This window comes from Rhea americana, unplaced genomic scaffold (genome assembly GCF_003343005.1).
Source record: "Rhea americana isolate MKP2758 unplaced genomic scaffold, rheAme1 scaffold_137, whole genome shotgun sequence".
In the NCBI taxonomy this organism is placed as follows: domain Eukaryota; kingdom Metazoa; phylum Chordata; class Aves; order Rheiformes; family Rheidae; genus Rhea; species Rhea americana.
The window spans coordinates 781083-796770 of record NW_028185450.1 but is presented as its reverse complement, the minus strand read 5'-3'; the positions used below and the strand labels follow the sequence as shown (position 1 = coordinate 796770).

Here is a 15688-nt window from a genome sequence, read left to right as displayed (position 1 = left end):
CAGCTTAAAATTGTTGTGTTTTACCACAAGTGACAGCAAGGAAAGGAGACGCTTTCTTATTCAGCAAATATGTACTTGCCAGATTTGTTTTTAAATAAATGCAGTTAAGTTTACCTCTTCCTGGGTAGCAACCATCTGATTACATTGTATTACTGGAGCAGACTTTGGGCACTGAATATTACAGAAGTAGCCTAGCTTTAAGAAGCATTTACTTATGGGATGATGAGCAAGCTGGAAAGGTCTCACTGCTGCTAGCTTGACAGAAAGAAAATAAAGAGTAAATAATTATCAATAAAGTGTGTTTGATTAGGCGTCACTGAGAGAAAGAAAATGCCGAGGTCCAAATGCCATTTCAATRTCACTTTTTAGAAAGCACAAGGTATACAACTTTTGGGGATGATTTTGGTCTTGACTAATCTTATGGTTCAATATTAAAATCTCAAACTTCCCAAAGGAAAGAGATTCTGCATCTTTTAATGAAAGATAAAACAACAATATAAACATACACAAATTTACAGAGAAAGGATCAACTTTAATACATCTGGAGTAAAAGGTGTTCTTTTTTAAATATGGTATAAAAATAAATGCAAGAAACATTAACAGAGAATATACAGACAACAGACAAAGACACAGGCTTTCTTTCTCAATGTGAATACATCAGTGAAATGAAACCTTCTGTGCTAATTTATTGTGCAATAAATGTGATGCCACATGTATATTTATTAATATATGCATTTTTTTACATTTCTTCCAGTTTTTGATTGACGTATTTTTTTTAATAAACTGTGTCTAGCAGAAGCTTTTTTTTCACTGTACTTGAGCTTGCAGAAAATAAAAAGACACAGATCCAGCTTGATATGAAGGAGGAAGTGAGCAGACAGTTTTCGAAATGGAGGCATCGAAAGGCTAGAGAGTCCCTCGGAGTCTGTAATGCCTTAGTATACACAAAAGAAAACAAGTCAGGTCCTTGCTCATGCAACATCTTGTTCTACTGTCCTCTCATTCAGGCAATCAGTGAGCTACAAAGTATGTGTAATGATTTGAGTCTGCTTCCATGCTACAAGGTGATCCTTTTAGTAGGACTGCACTAGACTGGTTAACCTCTTTGATGTGAGCGATTTCCCCTGAGGAAAAGATAAAAACAAAAAACAAAAACAGAAAACAGAGGCATGATCACTGCAAACCTGTTCATCAGCAACCACTCAGTGTTGCCACATCACTGTCAAATAGCTAGGGGCACCGACTGGAGTCTGTCAGTCTTAAACCGCAGGAAGCCCTGACACTTAAATCACCTGCACTGCCAGGCAGCCAGATTGTTTCACAGCATAATCCAGCAAATTTAAAGGCCATTTCAGGATGAGATTGGTTTTGGTTGATAAGAAACTACTGCTGAGCTTTATGCTGTTGGTCATACCCAGCACTAAAAATAACTTCAGGACTGCAAGGGTGCCTTATGCTACAAGGACGAACGTGCAAACTGCGGTAGCTCTTGTCACACATGAGAAAACGCCACTTTAAAGTTCAGGTACGAAAGTAAGAAGGAGACTGCACTGAGGCTGGAAAACAGCACCTGCATCACCTTAGCTGTATGTTTGCAGAGACTGTATTTACTATTTATAAGAAACACTGGCCCAGGTGTATTACACACGATCTGCATAACGCTGCTGGGAAGGTCTCTGGGTTTCCGTGTTGCTATTTTCCTCATYGCCCCTCCGGCTGCGAGGCTGCTGTTCAGCTTTTTAGCACGTTCGTCTGACAAGCGTAAAGACTGTCCCACAAGGGTTAGGTCTACGCTGTAGGGTATGAGGTCTACGCTGCAGGGTATGTCTCCGTGCTGTATTTCAGGCAGATCYGAGCTTTATCTAAGGCAGGCAAAAGCCAAGAGACCATCTAACAGGTCAGCTAATCACTCATTGCCATCCTGCTGTGGCTCTGGTCCTACAGAGGCAGAGCTGGCCCAGCAAGCCTGCATCACTCCTCAAGGTATCACGGACATACCCTGATCACGAGACACAAATAGCGTGAAACATTAAATAGCACATGGCTCTGCCTAACCCTCCAGTTAAAGGGTATTTAATACTTACATTAATTGCGTTGTTCATTTTAAGTGCACGATTCAGAAAATGAAACTGATTTCCAGAAGACTACCGCGGAAAACCCGTAACTGCGCAGAGATGCTACATCTTCTGCAGTGAGTGGTAAAGGAATTTATTCTGCCATGCCAGTGAGCTGCTTTCTGTTGTATTATGACTCAGTGGAATTACACAATTTAGTATCGATTTTAACTATCAATTGAAYGTATCCTCACAGGGATACATAACATGGTTGTAAGCATTTGCTCAAGATATATCAGAATRTGTCTTCACAGTAAATAAATAATTAAATAAGCTCTTTATTCATTGTGCTCTGAAATACAAGCTGAACAAACTGGAATAAATTTTTCCCTTATAGAACTTCGAAGGAACTCATGATCTGCAACGTTGGATTAGTCTGTTCATCTATCAGGATACTGCTTCTGACAGTAATAATATTTCCTTTTGGAAAAGGAGGAAAGTCTCCTTCCAGGCATGCTCTCTTCCCTTTATCTAGCTTTAACTGTCACTTTCTACCTTCATTAAATTTCAMAGTTTCTTGGCACTTGTTAAATCTTCAATCATGTTTTTCTCTAACTGTAACAGRTAAACTGTTCATACCACTATGTTATAATAATAAACCTCTTCTTTCCAAACAGTCAAAAAAGTCCCCAAAAATATGTAGCAATGGAACACAATTTAAAACAAGAGCACTGAAACTGTTAATTTTTTTGTTAGGCAGTTCATGATTGTCAGTCTTGGACATAACCTAGGAAAACACTGAGCATACACTTATTTTTACCTTTGATTAAGTTATTCATGCTTAATTTTAGCGGATTACAAGACCGGCTACTCTCCATTTACTACTGAAATATATATAAAAATTAATTCCTTAACAGGAGGTTTTTATCAGTTATTGAAAAAGAAAAAAATCTCAATACTGCATCTGAAAACTGTGYAAGCTTTGGCCGTGCGATAAAATCTGTGAAATARCTTTGTATTCTTATCTGCAGCACTCGATTGTTTGAGAGTGGTAAATTCCATGGAATTTTAAATTGAACCATAAGCAAATTCTAGTCTCTCAGGAATAAATCTGTAGTATAATATCAACTACCAAGTTTTCATCTAAAAAAAGGCAAAAAGCCAGTCGGCATTGACTTGATCTGACTTGTATAATCTTGTTCTGTRSACTATTTCAGGTTTTCCCCCTAGATGCAGGGAGCTGTCACGACAATTTCTTGGTATTCTCTATCACTTGCTCCCCAGATGTTGCCCCCCACAGTAAGCTCCCAGGCTTTGGATGCTGCTCCTCCCAAGCCCTACAGCAATAAGGATTTCTCTGTGTGCCCCTCCCCTCCCTGCCTCACAGAGTACCACACTGCTTAAAAGAGGGGAAATCTCCCCTGGGTACCTGAACAAAGTGTGTAAAGCTTCACATGCCCTTCTTCCATGTATTAAGAGATGTAATTTATATTTAAGTTGTGTTTATAGTTAGAAAGGTGACAATTAAAACCAAAAAAAACCCTTTCCTTAAGAGATCTGCTTCCATGTTTATTTTGAATCATATTTCCTCTTATTGTTGCAAAAATAGGCTTTTAATGCACAGAATCCAGGGCAGCCCAAAATGGGAGTAATATCCCACTTTCTGATTAGGATATTAAGTAAGTCATTTGTTTACTTTCCAGCTTGCAGAATATTTTTTCAAACTCTGTTCCAGAGAACAGAGAAAAACAAACTCTATTCTAAAATGAAAACTGATTTTTTAGATTTATACTGTAGGATTTCATATTTGCCACGAATGGAAGTGTATGGCCATATTCTAAACTGGAGTAGGATTTTGTCTGTATCAGTGCACTTTGGACATATGAATTGAACTTAATTATTTTTTTTATAATATACAAGCCCAAACGAAGCTCTGCATGCAACACCTGGAAAGGGAGTCAGAGAACAGGAGTCAACGTAGTAGTCAGAGTGAATAAGTACAGCTATGAAAACTGTATCAGTGGATTTAAGTGCTCCTGTCCCTACCTGGCATATTTGCTTTTCAACAGTGTTGTCCTTCCAGCTGTACTTTAAAGGAGTTTAGGGAGAGAATTACCAAGCAATGTGCAGGTTTATGAGGCGCTAAGTACAAAKGTGCTGACCCTCTGACCTGTTTATGTAGCATGACACTAACACTKCAGCTAATCTGGCAAACACATCAGCAACAAACTCAATAAACACACCACTTGTAAATCAATATGAAATTTGGGGAGGGGGGCTGGAGATGAAAAGTGCAGTAGAGGAGAATCACATCTTTTTCTTTTTGAAGATGAACTCCTTAATTCTCGTTGTTTCCGCTAAGTAACCCCAGTGGCTACTTCTTTACGTTTCTTTATTGTTATATAGGTGCTGCTCACCAGGATGAATACTGGCAGAACTAGAAATGGAGACTCCACACATCTGACTGGCTAACTAGGAAAGTGTGAACCCGAACGTGCGCAAAGCGAGATGACCCAGCTGGACTTGGCCTCTTTGCTCCCCTAGTCACCCATCTGCTCCTGTGCTGCATGCCTGGGCATGCTGGCAACCCAGYTCCTACCAGCAGGCAAAGCTCCCAAGTGATGCCCCAGTGCCCCCAAAAGAGAGTCTGTACCTAACCACCTTCTGACAGAAGCATGTCTGGGGAGAAGAAGGAGCAGAAACAGTAAGTACCTTCTCAGGGTTTAGCTGGCCCTGGCTCTTCTAACACTAGAGAACTGCTCTAGCATTGCTCTCCAGGGCACAGCTCTGCTTGGATTCCCACAGCAGCACAGGTCTTTGCTCTCACACAGCTGTGCCACTGCACTGCTCTTTCAGCAGCCTGAGGAAGGGGAGGAGGTGAGCATTTACTGAATGCGGGGCACCGGTTCTCACCACAGCTGCAGCGCTAAGTGCTTGCACATGCAGCGAAATCCTTCAGCCTGCTGTGGGGATTTGCAGCCCTGTGTCCTTTTCTCATTACTGCCGTACCATTTCCTGGAGCAATCCATAGATAAGAGGCAGTGCTTGAGCGACCGCATGCTTATTTCTGCTAATTCCAAATTTGGGTGATGCTCCCTCTCTTCTTTCATCCCCACTTATCTTTACATTTACTGATGAGCTGCTTTTATTTGTGGTTAACCTACAAGCTTTTGCCAGACTTATGCTGGAACTTGAATAACCAGCTGAAGTATGGGGTAAAACATAGGATTTTTCCAAGGCACCAATGCACTAGACAGATATTTTTCCCATGTGTTTGTCCTAAGCCTGGACCCTCAGGTCTGTACATCACCCTGCTGTTCTCGTTCTTGCAAAGGACACAGGTAGATGTTTGTCACTTGGGAACTGGTGGACACTGACCTAAAACCTGAACACGTAGGTGCTGGCTCCTAACTTACGTCAACCTGGCTGTGCACATACTCCTCAGTGGTCTCTCCCAGCAGAAGGTGAAGCAGTTGAGCTTCAGCTGCTGAACATGACTAGGAGGCCGGGCTTTGCCAGCATGTCCTAGAGCTGCTCTTTTTTTGTTTTCCTCGTGAGGCTGGGCATCACTCCTAACAAAAACAAACACCATCCTCATATCCAAAAAAGGGTGCAGAGTGTAAATAAGAAAATCAGGAGAGCGTTGAGGGTCAGAGGATTCCCAGTGCAGAGCTGGGGAGGCAGATGGTGTGCCGGGCAGGAGCACAGGCCAGCGAGGGGCTCTCCCACGTCCTCGCTGGGTGGTGGGGATGGGGTAGAGGGGAACAGCCCTCCACAGTTGCTCCACCAAGGTCCACTCGAGCTGCAACCTACTGCCATGGGCATGGCCAGCCTGCCTCTGGCCAGCCAGCACCTGAGGCACCCACCTCCTCCCATGGCTTCAGGTGGAAAAAGGAGGGGAAAAGTTCAGTGACAACCTCAATACYGCTGCTCAGGAAGAGCCAGAAGAGGGCCCTAGCTTGGCACATGTGTCTTCTCCCCGCCACAGAAGTGGCACAGATCAGGGACCCCAGGGAATAGTTGTCTCTTCCCCTTTGGTACCAGACTCTTTGAGTGCTTCTCTTCTGCTCTACTTCTTGTCCAAAGAGAGGGAAAAAAACAAAAAGATTTTGTGAAATAAGAGAAATCAAAAAATTCAGAACCACGTCAGGTCATTCAAAATGTTCCATTTAGATAATTTAGAGGGTGTTCAATAGTTCAGAAATATATAAATATATGCAGCCTGTGTCTCAAAGAAAAATTAGTAAACTGGATTTTTCTTTTTCTAAAATACAGAAAATGACTAATTAAAATTTCCAATTTAGAGATTAATAAGCCATCTCTTTCTGAAAAAAGGAAAAAAATCTTCATTTCTATTATTATTACTATTTTACTATTATTATTATTTTGTATATTTCAAACATGGTTTCATGATTTTTTTGAATAACTTTTTTAAGTACCAACTTAGGTACATAGTAAGTTTTACCTGGCTGTATACAAAGATTTCTAAATGAACAGATGAAATTAATATATTATATATATTGTTTCTCAAAAAAGGGACAGATTTTAACATGGCAAGAGATTACATCAATTTAAGCATAGAAAAAGTCTATCCCAACTGGTAAGAAGTGAGGAAGCTATTTTTAAGAGTTAAGCTCCAACTCTATGCTATGTCAGGTTTAGTGACATCGTACTGAGCACTATAAAAATGTGCTGTGTATATAAAAAAATTAATTCCCTAACAGGAGGTTTTTATCTGTCATTGAAAAAGAAAAAAATCTCAATACTGCATCTGAAAACTGTGCAAGCTTTGGCCGTGMGATAAAATCTGTGAAATAGCTTTGTATTCTTATCTGCAGCWCTCGATTGTTTGAGAGTGGTAAATTCCATGGAATTTTAAATTGAACCATAAGCAAATTCTAGTCTCTCAGGAATAAATCTGTAGTATAATATCAACTACCAAGTTTTCATCTAAAAAAAGGCAAAAAGCAGTCAGCATTGACTTGATCTGACTTGTATAATCTTGTTCTGTGGACTATTTCAGGYTTTCCCCCTAGATGCAGGGAGCTGTCACGACAATTTCTTGGTATTCTCTATCACTTGCTCCCCAGATGTTGCCCCCCACAGTAAGCTCCCAGGCTTTGGATGCTGCTYCTCCCAAGCCCTACAGCAATAAGGATTTCTCTGTGTGCCCCTCCCCTCCCTGCCTCACAGAGTACCACACTGCTTAAAAGAGGGGAAATCTCCCCTGGGTACCTGAACAAAGTGTGTAAAGCTTCACATGCCCTTCTTCCATGTATTAAGAGATGTAATTTATCTTTAAATTATGGGTTTTTTTTTTAAAAAAAAATCTTTCCTTAAGAGATCTGCTTCCATGTTTATTTTGAATCATATTTCTTCTTGTTATTGCAAAAATAGACTTTTAATGCACAGTGTTCAATGGCCTTGACATTTCTCATCTCATGCATGAAATCCTCTAATGTTACTGATTTGGAGGAGAAAACATCAAAGGATGCTGTTATTTTTTAAAGCTAGGTGGGAGAAGACAACTGGTATGAGTAATGGAAGATACRTTTTTAAACTCAGAGTTATTAAATGGGGTCTTGTTTATGAAGGAAAGGGTGAAGATAATTATGATATGATGTCTGTCTCTTTTAAAACATGGAGCAAGTTTGGTCTGTACTGCAGTGTCCATAAAGCATCAAAAACCTGCAATCAACACTGTGCTTTGCTTCCTCTACAATTAGGCACCCTAATGCTGATGGTGGCTTTTGAAGCCATGACACCACCATGTGATGCTGGAGTATCTGCCACRCTGAGCAGCTCTGAGGAGGGAAACTGCACCTTCTTGGTCCACTAACTTGGTTCCTGGTTAGACAAGGGAACTGCCGTGGAGTGGAAACGAAATTAGCCTACTCCGTTGTAAAGGAGCCCTTCAGTGCAGGTTTCCAGGGGGCTGATCACAGCTAAGCACCAGGCCAGTGTTCCAGAAGGCCTCTTGCTTGGACTGGCAGTCTGGCACTTTCACAAATCTTAAATGCACATGAGAAATTAAAAACAAATTCTTCCTTAAAGATCTCCTTGTTCCTGTCAAAGTCATCAGTGCACCTTTTCTTTTTTTGTTTCCCTGCAGTGTAAATTTTAGCACTTGAGGTAGAACAAATTTCCTGATTTTTCTGAGAGTTTTTTTCATCTAAATTTCTCAAAAGAATTTTTCAGTGTTGTAAAAAATACCTACTTCCCCCTCTCTGTAGTGTGGCAAGCAATGAGTAGCAGATGGAACCAGGGTTTTCATTGCTCTCTGACTTACGCCTTTGTCTTCCCTACTCACCTACTCAGGGAGTTGCAGGTGACTAAACCTGAATTATTCCAAAGCAGAAACCCCAGGGGCTGCGCAGGGAGCACAAAGCACCGTCACTCTGTGCGCAGCTGACTCCGAGCTGCGACAATTTTGTTTGCAGGTGTTATACCAAAGCAAAGCACTTAGCCAGTGTCATCATCCCAGTAGTGCTGAAGTGTTTGTGCCCTGTGTTTTCACCCAGGACCTGGCAATGTGAATAAATGAGGCAAACCAAGAATRGCCTCACAGAATAGTTTACTACTCAGAATCACACTATAAAGCATTCAGCAATAAATACGCASAGCAAATACCAGTTTATTACTGTACCTATATTGTACATGAATGCAGACATGTTTCTAACATTATTGTCTATTGCAGACTGCCAAAAGCATTACAATTTTGCACTGTAAAATTTACAGAGCAAGCCAAATATCTGACRTTTTTAACTGTGCATTAAGGGCTTTCATAAACTGCACTGAATTATTGAAAGTTTTCTGGAAAGAAAATTTTCCAGTGTGAAAGAAATACAGAGCTGAACTTAGTTTCTAGTACATATAGCTCCCCTTCCATTTTTTTCCTCCAGCTAGAGAAATGATTCATTATATTAGGTGATTTCTATTTAATTCAGGGAATAGCGTAGAGGGATTGCTCCTGCAAGGTAACATCCTAGTTTAGCAAACGCTTTCTGTTGCAAGTATAACCCACTTTCAACTATCACTGATTTGTCTAACAAAAGACTCAGGAACCTCTTACAGTCTTCAGCTTAACAAATCAGCTTTGAATTACAAGGTCATCTCTCAGGTTTGGTCCCCACAGACAACCAAGCTTTCTGTTCTTTTAAACAATTCCAATGGAAAATTGGAGGTCCAATTTAGTTCRACACTAAACCACTTTGGTACAAAAGATAGAAAAACAGAAAATGCGTCTAAATTTACTAAACTATCAGAGGAGAARAGAAAATATAATTTTCGTATTATTCAATCATTCAGAGACCACAGCATTCTCCCAGGTTGTCAGAGACCTGCTTCGCACCTACTGTCTGCAGTAATCAGAGGAACAGATCTACACCAGCCTCTCGCTTCACAGTTGAACAAGTTAATGCCTATGCTCTAGGATATTCTGAGAAACATCTCCTTCGCCCCCTGCTGCTTGGAACCATTGTACTAAGGCATATATTAGATATTATAAACAAATTGAAATTGAGAACAAGAATGAAAATGCCTGGTGGCAAGGATCCTGGGGTACTGGAGCATATGAATTTGTCCTCTCAGAGAAAAGGTTTGCACTTGAGTACCTTGACAATCTATATAAATTTGCAAGCCTCAGAGCTACTGATCTAACAGAGACCAGGTCTAGCAGTGACATTTTCCACTTTCAAAGCTGACTCAACTTGACAGACTCCACCGGACTCTCAGGTAGCAGYTTGAGCAAAAGCAAAACCACATTGATTATTTTACAGCTTGCTCGGTGAAAAACAAAGTGCCGTCTTCTACTAAAGAAGTATCAGTGCTTCAAATCCAGAAATGCCTGTTCTCATTTCTAGCTCACAGCTGGTTTATTGGGCCTTCCTTGCATCACCGGCATCCTGCTGTGCTGCTGCGTACACCCGAGACTAGTGGGCTGAGCCAGGCTTGCCTGCGGGGCGTGATGCTCGAGCATTTATGCACAGAACTGCTGGCTTATCCCTAACCCCTTTCTGAGAGCGATTATCRGAGACTAATTCTAGTGCCTCCCAGTCTTCCTTCACTTTCTGCTTTTTCTTCTTTATTTTTTTTTTAATTCTCTTCACATCTTTCTTCAGCTTGGCATTTCTCTCCTTATTACCACTCATTTGTATGCTCTTTACCGTAGCCCACTCTAGCCCTTTTGCCTTGACCCAGCTCTTTAAACTCCCATGGATAACCTCGCTATTGCAGCTTGCCCGTCCCTCTGACTGGGGAAAGGCCCTCAGGGGTGCAAGAGGCACACCTTGCTCTCTGAATTTTCTTTTATTAACATGGCCTTGGTTAGTAATATGGAATTTCCTATTACACACCTCCGTAGAAAAGTAGGATTACCATGTATAATGTTGTTTTATAGATCAACCTGTTTAGACAACACACAAATCACACTGCAACATGCTGTGGCAACACCACCATGCAAAAAAAAAAAAAAAAAATAGGGGTTTTTGTTTCAAACGTTGGGATGGTTTTTCTGTGGTTGTTTATATACTTTTTAGTGTCTTTTACTGACTTTGTTTGTCCATTGAATCCAAATTCGTTCCTGAATTTACAAACAGCGGACTCAATGCATATTACAGGAAGCCTTTACCTGTAAGAAAGCAGCAAAAGAACTGCAGTTTTGTTTTAACATGTGAGATATTCCCACAGCCTCACAAAACTTTGTTCTTTCACTGCATTTATTTGGGGGTTTTTTTTGGATTACTGGAAAGCATATGTTTTTAAAATACTCGAGGAAAARTTCTTGAGCCTCATTACACAGGAGGCAGTTTCTGAAAACTGCTTCTCCTTCCCTAGGAACTGAAAAAACAAAAACCATGATCTTTGCTCAAAGCTGTTATATTTTTCATTTCAACGCACACAGCTCCACTAACCAGGTCACAGAAAAAGCCACAAACACACACGCACACACAGCAGCATCAACTGCACAATTCAACAGACAATGCAAACAAACTTGAGTATAATCCAAGATCTTTCTACCTCTTTTCATAACAGGTTAGTGCTCGCCCTCAGTGTTGGTGTACAGTTTTTATGGCATGGGAAAATAGGGATGTTTCTGCCCTACAAAAATAAATGTGTTGAATGCTTTAGTTTGAACTTTCACAATGTTAAAAAAAAATCCCAGACATTGGATAAGTGAAAAGAATCTCATACATCAGGAAAGCAGTGGCTCTTTCAGCTGGTGGCAAGAAAACGCCCATAGGAACTTTGCCAACATTCATTTTTTTAACTCAGTGAAATCTCTCTCCAAAAAAAAATTTTTTTAGATCAGTTTTTGTTATCGAAATGAAACCCCAATCAAACCCTTGTGCATCAGCAACATGAATTGTTTGTTCCTGAAKAAGCTGTGCTAGACATTAAGGAAGACAGAGATATTATAATAATTTAGTTTTCCCCATGCCCAATCATAAAAATGGGACAAACTCTTTTCCAGCAAATTAAAAAGGAGACAGGAAGGAAAGCCAGTGTATTYAAACTGTATCAAACTTAGTATTTTGTGAGGCACCAGAAAAAGGAACAACATCAAGCAAGTTTTCACAAATTCTTTACTACCATTTAAAAAAAAGGAGAGTGAATCATTCCACGCTTCTTAATGCAAAAAGCATGGCTTGCAGAGGTCCCTTCCTCCATGGGTGACTACTGAGGTCGGTGGGAAAGGGGCTAGGGAGAAGCAATTGTAATGAAAGCATATTACAGAACTGTCATTCCTAGATAAAGTCACAAACTGCTATAAATACAATTTTAACTGTCATGTTAGAGAAGCGAAAAGGGAAAGGAGGGATTGGTGAGGGTGGGGGGCGAACGATGTGCCATCAGGTTGACTAGTCTTCCAAGGCAACAAACTTACCACATTGCGTGTGAATTTCTCAAAAGATGTTCGACGATCCAGTGTGTTTTCCAACTTAAATTTAAAATAAAAAAGAAAGAAAAAGAAAAAAACGGGGGGGGGAAGAAAAGCGAGAAAAAACGGAGTAGAAAAGAAGGAATGATGAAATAATGGACTGCAAAACAAAGTTTGTATATCAGGAAGCAAACATAGGTATGAAGCTGTAATGGGATTTCGTTAAACATTGGATGGGCAAAACGGGTATAGTATTTGACAAAAATCATTTCTCACRGGGATCAAACTGGTCTGATTTAAAAGAAAAACTGAAAATAAAAGGAAATAATGAAGTGCACATTTTGTGTTAATGAACTGACATTCACAAACTTAAGGACTTCACATGGACAGTTGAAGCTTTCTGGCATTTTCAACATCTCTCTCTATATTGGATCTTCAGAAATCAATGTTTGAACAAAAGACAGAATCACACAGTACTTTCATATAGTTTTAGGTTGGCATTATAAACAATAGAATGCTATGGTGTTAAAAACTACCTTTCGTCGACAATAAGCAGGGCCCTGGTTTTGCAGACACAGAGCTCCAAACTGGTTCTAGGAGATCACTATTTAGAGCGCACTGACAGAAGAATTTTTCCTTACAGACATCTGCATTGTACAAGCTGCTCCACATAATCTGGCTGTGTCTGTTCAGAAGTCCTCCCATGACTGGACTTTTTAAGCAAATATTACATACCAAGACATAAGCCTTTGTTTGCAGAAGTGAGACATGATCTCTCTTTCAAATTAGATTCYTAGACTAATCAAAACTATTCATGTAATAATAGGGAAAGAAATAGAAGTAAGCCCTATTTTTACAGTTGAAATTAGAAGTTATTCACATGAATGAGATTGTTTCTAAACACGTTCTGTAGCTTTTGTAATTGGAAATAACAAGAACAACAATTATTACATAAGCAAACTTCCAAACATGAAAGACTATTCTTCTGGGATTTTATTTTATTTTTTAATGTATTTGTAAAGCACTTTTCAATTTAAGGTGCTTCATAACAGAGAAAACAGTACAATATGAGATGTAAAAATAAAAATAAGTTTTGCTAGATTAACTTATTAAAACATGCCCGCATGCAGGATATATACATGTATATGTATATTGAACTCCTGCGTGTATGTGACCCTCCAAACACGCCAAGCTGGTCACCTACCAGATATCCAGTTGCACTGGCACAGGGGAGAGAAGACTGAGTATTGTTGCAAACATAACCACCGCTTTGCACAGTGGCAAGACAAAGGCAAGATGGACCAATACCTTTTTCTTGGCCTGTAGCAGCTCCTGGTAGGCACTGGATCGTATAAAACGAGGATAAGAATCACTTTTCATCAGTTTGTAAATATGCTCCTGAAAGGGAAAGAAGACACTATTACTCTCACAAAAGAAGACAGGCTGAAAACGGGGTGGAGCCGTGTATTTTTAATTGCATAGCGCATACCAGCTAGCAGTATTTCAAATGGATACTGGGAAGTCTTATCAGGTAGCAGGTTGCTGCTCAGCAGCTAAGGCCGAGCTACTTCTATTCTTAAAGCAGAAATTTCACCTATCTGTCACGTATAACGAACACCTCGTATAAACAGCACCTCTTTAACCTACGGCCCCTATTGTCACTCTAAAATCATTTTTTTAAGAATTTACAACAGAGTTCTTGTAATTGAAGCACTTCTGCCTTAAGGCTCAGCTACAAGATTAGTTAAGTTAACAAACTAAATCCAGAGCTCTGGATCCTTCCTTCTTCATCAGATTTTCTGAATTATTTTCTGGAGATACTTTTCTTACATCATAAGCTGGAGAAAGGTCCTAAATTTCTAATTCAGCACGGCACAGAAGTGTTTAAGTTAGGGAGGATGTGCCATGCCATGGCTACTCTTGAAAACATTATTCGACAGATGTTTATTCTGCTATCCAGCTGACAATATAAAAAGGAAAACACATACGCAAATGGAAGAACAGTTCCAGGCTGATCTAATTTTCAGGATATTTATTCTTCAGAGGCACAAGAAAATTTGTAAACTCTGATCCAGAAAACAAATGATGTAGAGCTTTTCTTTTTGGAACATTCTTTTCTTTGCAAAATTCAAGAAACTAAAAATCTATAATGTCGGGTATTTATGTTTTATAATTCTGGTTCTGGTTATACTGTTAGAAGAGGAATTTTTGGAAAAAGCAATCAGAATAGCAAATACTCTCATAAAAATATTATAAAAATTCCAATGAATTTTGTCATTTGTGTTTTCCTTTAGACTTGAACCCTACCTTCTAGTATGGTATAACACAGCAACCCTGAACCAGCAAATAAACTTTAATAACTGTTTCTAAACTTGATACTGTATAAGATCATTGAGCCGAAAAAAGCAACTTTGATGAAAATGGCAAAATAATATAAAACAAAAGCTGATTTTTATTCAGTGTTATATTAGAATCATTCTCCAGGTTTTCTAAGTGCACTGCGCTGTACCTTCTATACTAAACAGAGAAATTCTATGGAATACATAGAATTGAAACTGGGGAACTTTTATTTCATTCAGCTTCTATGAAAGCAGCCAGCTCAGCCAAGACAGCAAAAAGGATTCTGTTCCTGTCAATGGTGTTGGGTATTGACATGCTATATTTGTGGAAAAAAAATCCTGTAAAAATGAGGATAAATGAAACTGAAATGTATTAGAATTGTTAATGTACAATAAGTCAGCTGGATGTGAGCCAGTAAAAACTCTATATTTACATATGTATCACTCTCATTTGTTACGGAGTTCCATGATACCACCTATCAAGTCCAAATTAAAAAAAAAAAAAAGGAAAGAAAGAAAGAAAGAAAAGCTTTTCAAAGCCTTTTAAACCAAAACGAAGTCATTTGCTAAGTCTAAAAATGCTATATAATGTCCTTTTCCAGACTGACGGATCAGTAAGAAACTATTAGAACGGCAGGGCTCTGCCCTCGACAAAACCCTGCCACTTTAGGTAGGACACAGCRTAAAGGTCCTAAAGCAGTTGATTCAGAACATGGCAGGAACAGTCTACCCTGTTTCTCCGAGGAATGGAGACCTCCAGGTTGAAACTGTATGCTGAACTATATCAAATAAGCAGAGGTCTGATAGAATCAAAAAGTCCTGCTCACACAAACGGATTTAGAAGTAAAATGGTGTTGAAATTGTAGATGTATTCTTTCTTACAGGAAAAAAAAAAAACGGGTACTGGCAACGGGTACTGGCAATGAATTTAATTTTCCTTTACTAACTCAGCTGTGAGGATGTGTTTTTTTTAGAGCCTTTATATTGCTAGAGTATTTATTTGTGCAATTTATGTCTTTCTTTGATGTGCACCGCATTCTTAAATCTCCAATGTGATACAGCAGATACAAGAAAAACCTGTGTATTTGGCTTAATACAGAGTACTACAAAACAGTGTGTATGATACAGTGTCTCATGAAAACTTTATTGCTGCATCATATTTTCCTATTCTCATAAAAGCAAAACGAGAGCACAGGAATTTTCTTTTTCCTTTCTTTCTAAAGGTGGTAGAATTATTCTCCCTCCTATCTAGAGTGGAGGAACTTTCCCAAAAGGCAGGAGGCCCAGATTTTATTCCCTTCTTTGCTTCACAGGATTTGAAGCTGCATCTCCTGACTCCCGAGATGATGTCCCAGTAATCAAGCTGCAGAAAATTCTGCAGGGATATAATCTCAATCTCTCCTTTTGACACAATT

At 39.4% G+C, this 15688-nt stretch overlaps 1 protein-coding gene across 3 annotated transcripts in view; it reads right to left on the bottom strand.

Moving 5' to 3' along the window:
- Positions 1–458: 458 nt before the first annotated feature.
- RGS7 (regulator of G protein signaling 7) overlaps positions 459–15688 on the bottom strand; it is a 283492-nt gene continuing 268262 nt past the window's right edge. The window contains exons 16-19 of one of the 3 annotated variants that reach the window (XM_085298267.1): positions 13243–13332; positions 11941–11994; positions 11073–11153; positions 1079–1124 (exon numbers count right to left, since the gene is read on the bottom strand). In XM_085298267.1, coding sequence (XP_085154393.1) covers positions 11079–11153; positions 11941–11994; positions 13243–13332 — 219 coding nt within the window. In that variant the 3' untranslated portion in view covers positions 1079–1124; positions 11073–11078. Of the gene's footprint in view, positions 1125–11072; positions 11154–11940; positions 11995–13242; positions 13333–15688 lie in introns of all 3 variants that reach the window. The other 2 variants (XM_085298265.1, XM_085298266.1) reach the window with 2 other exon arrangements.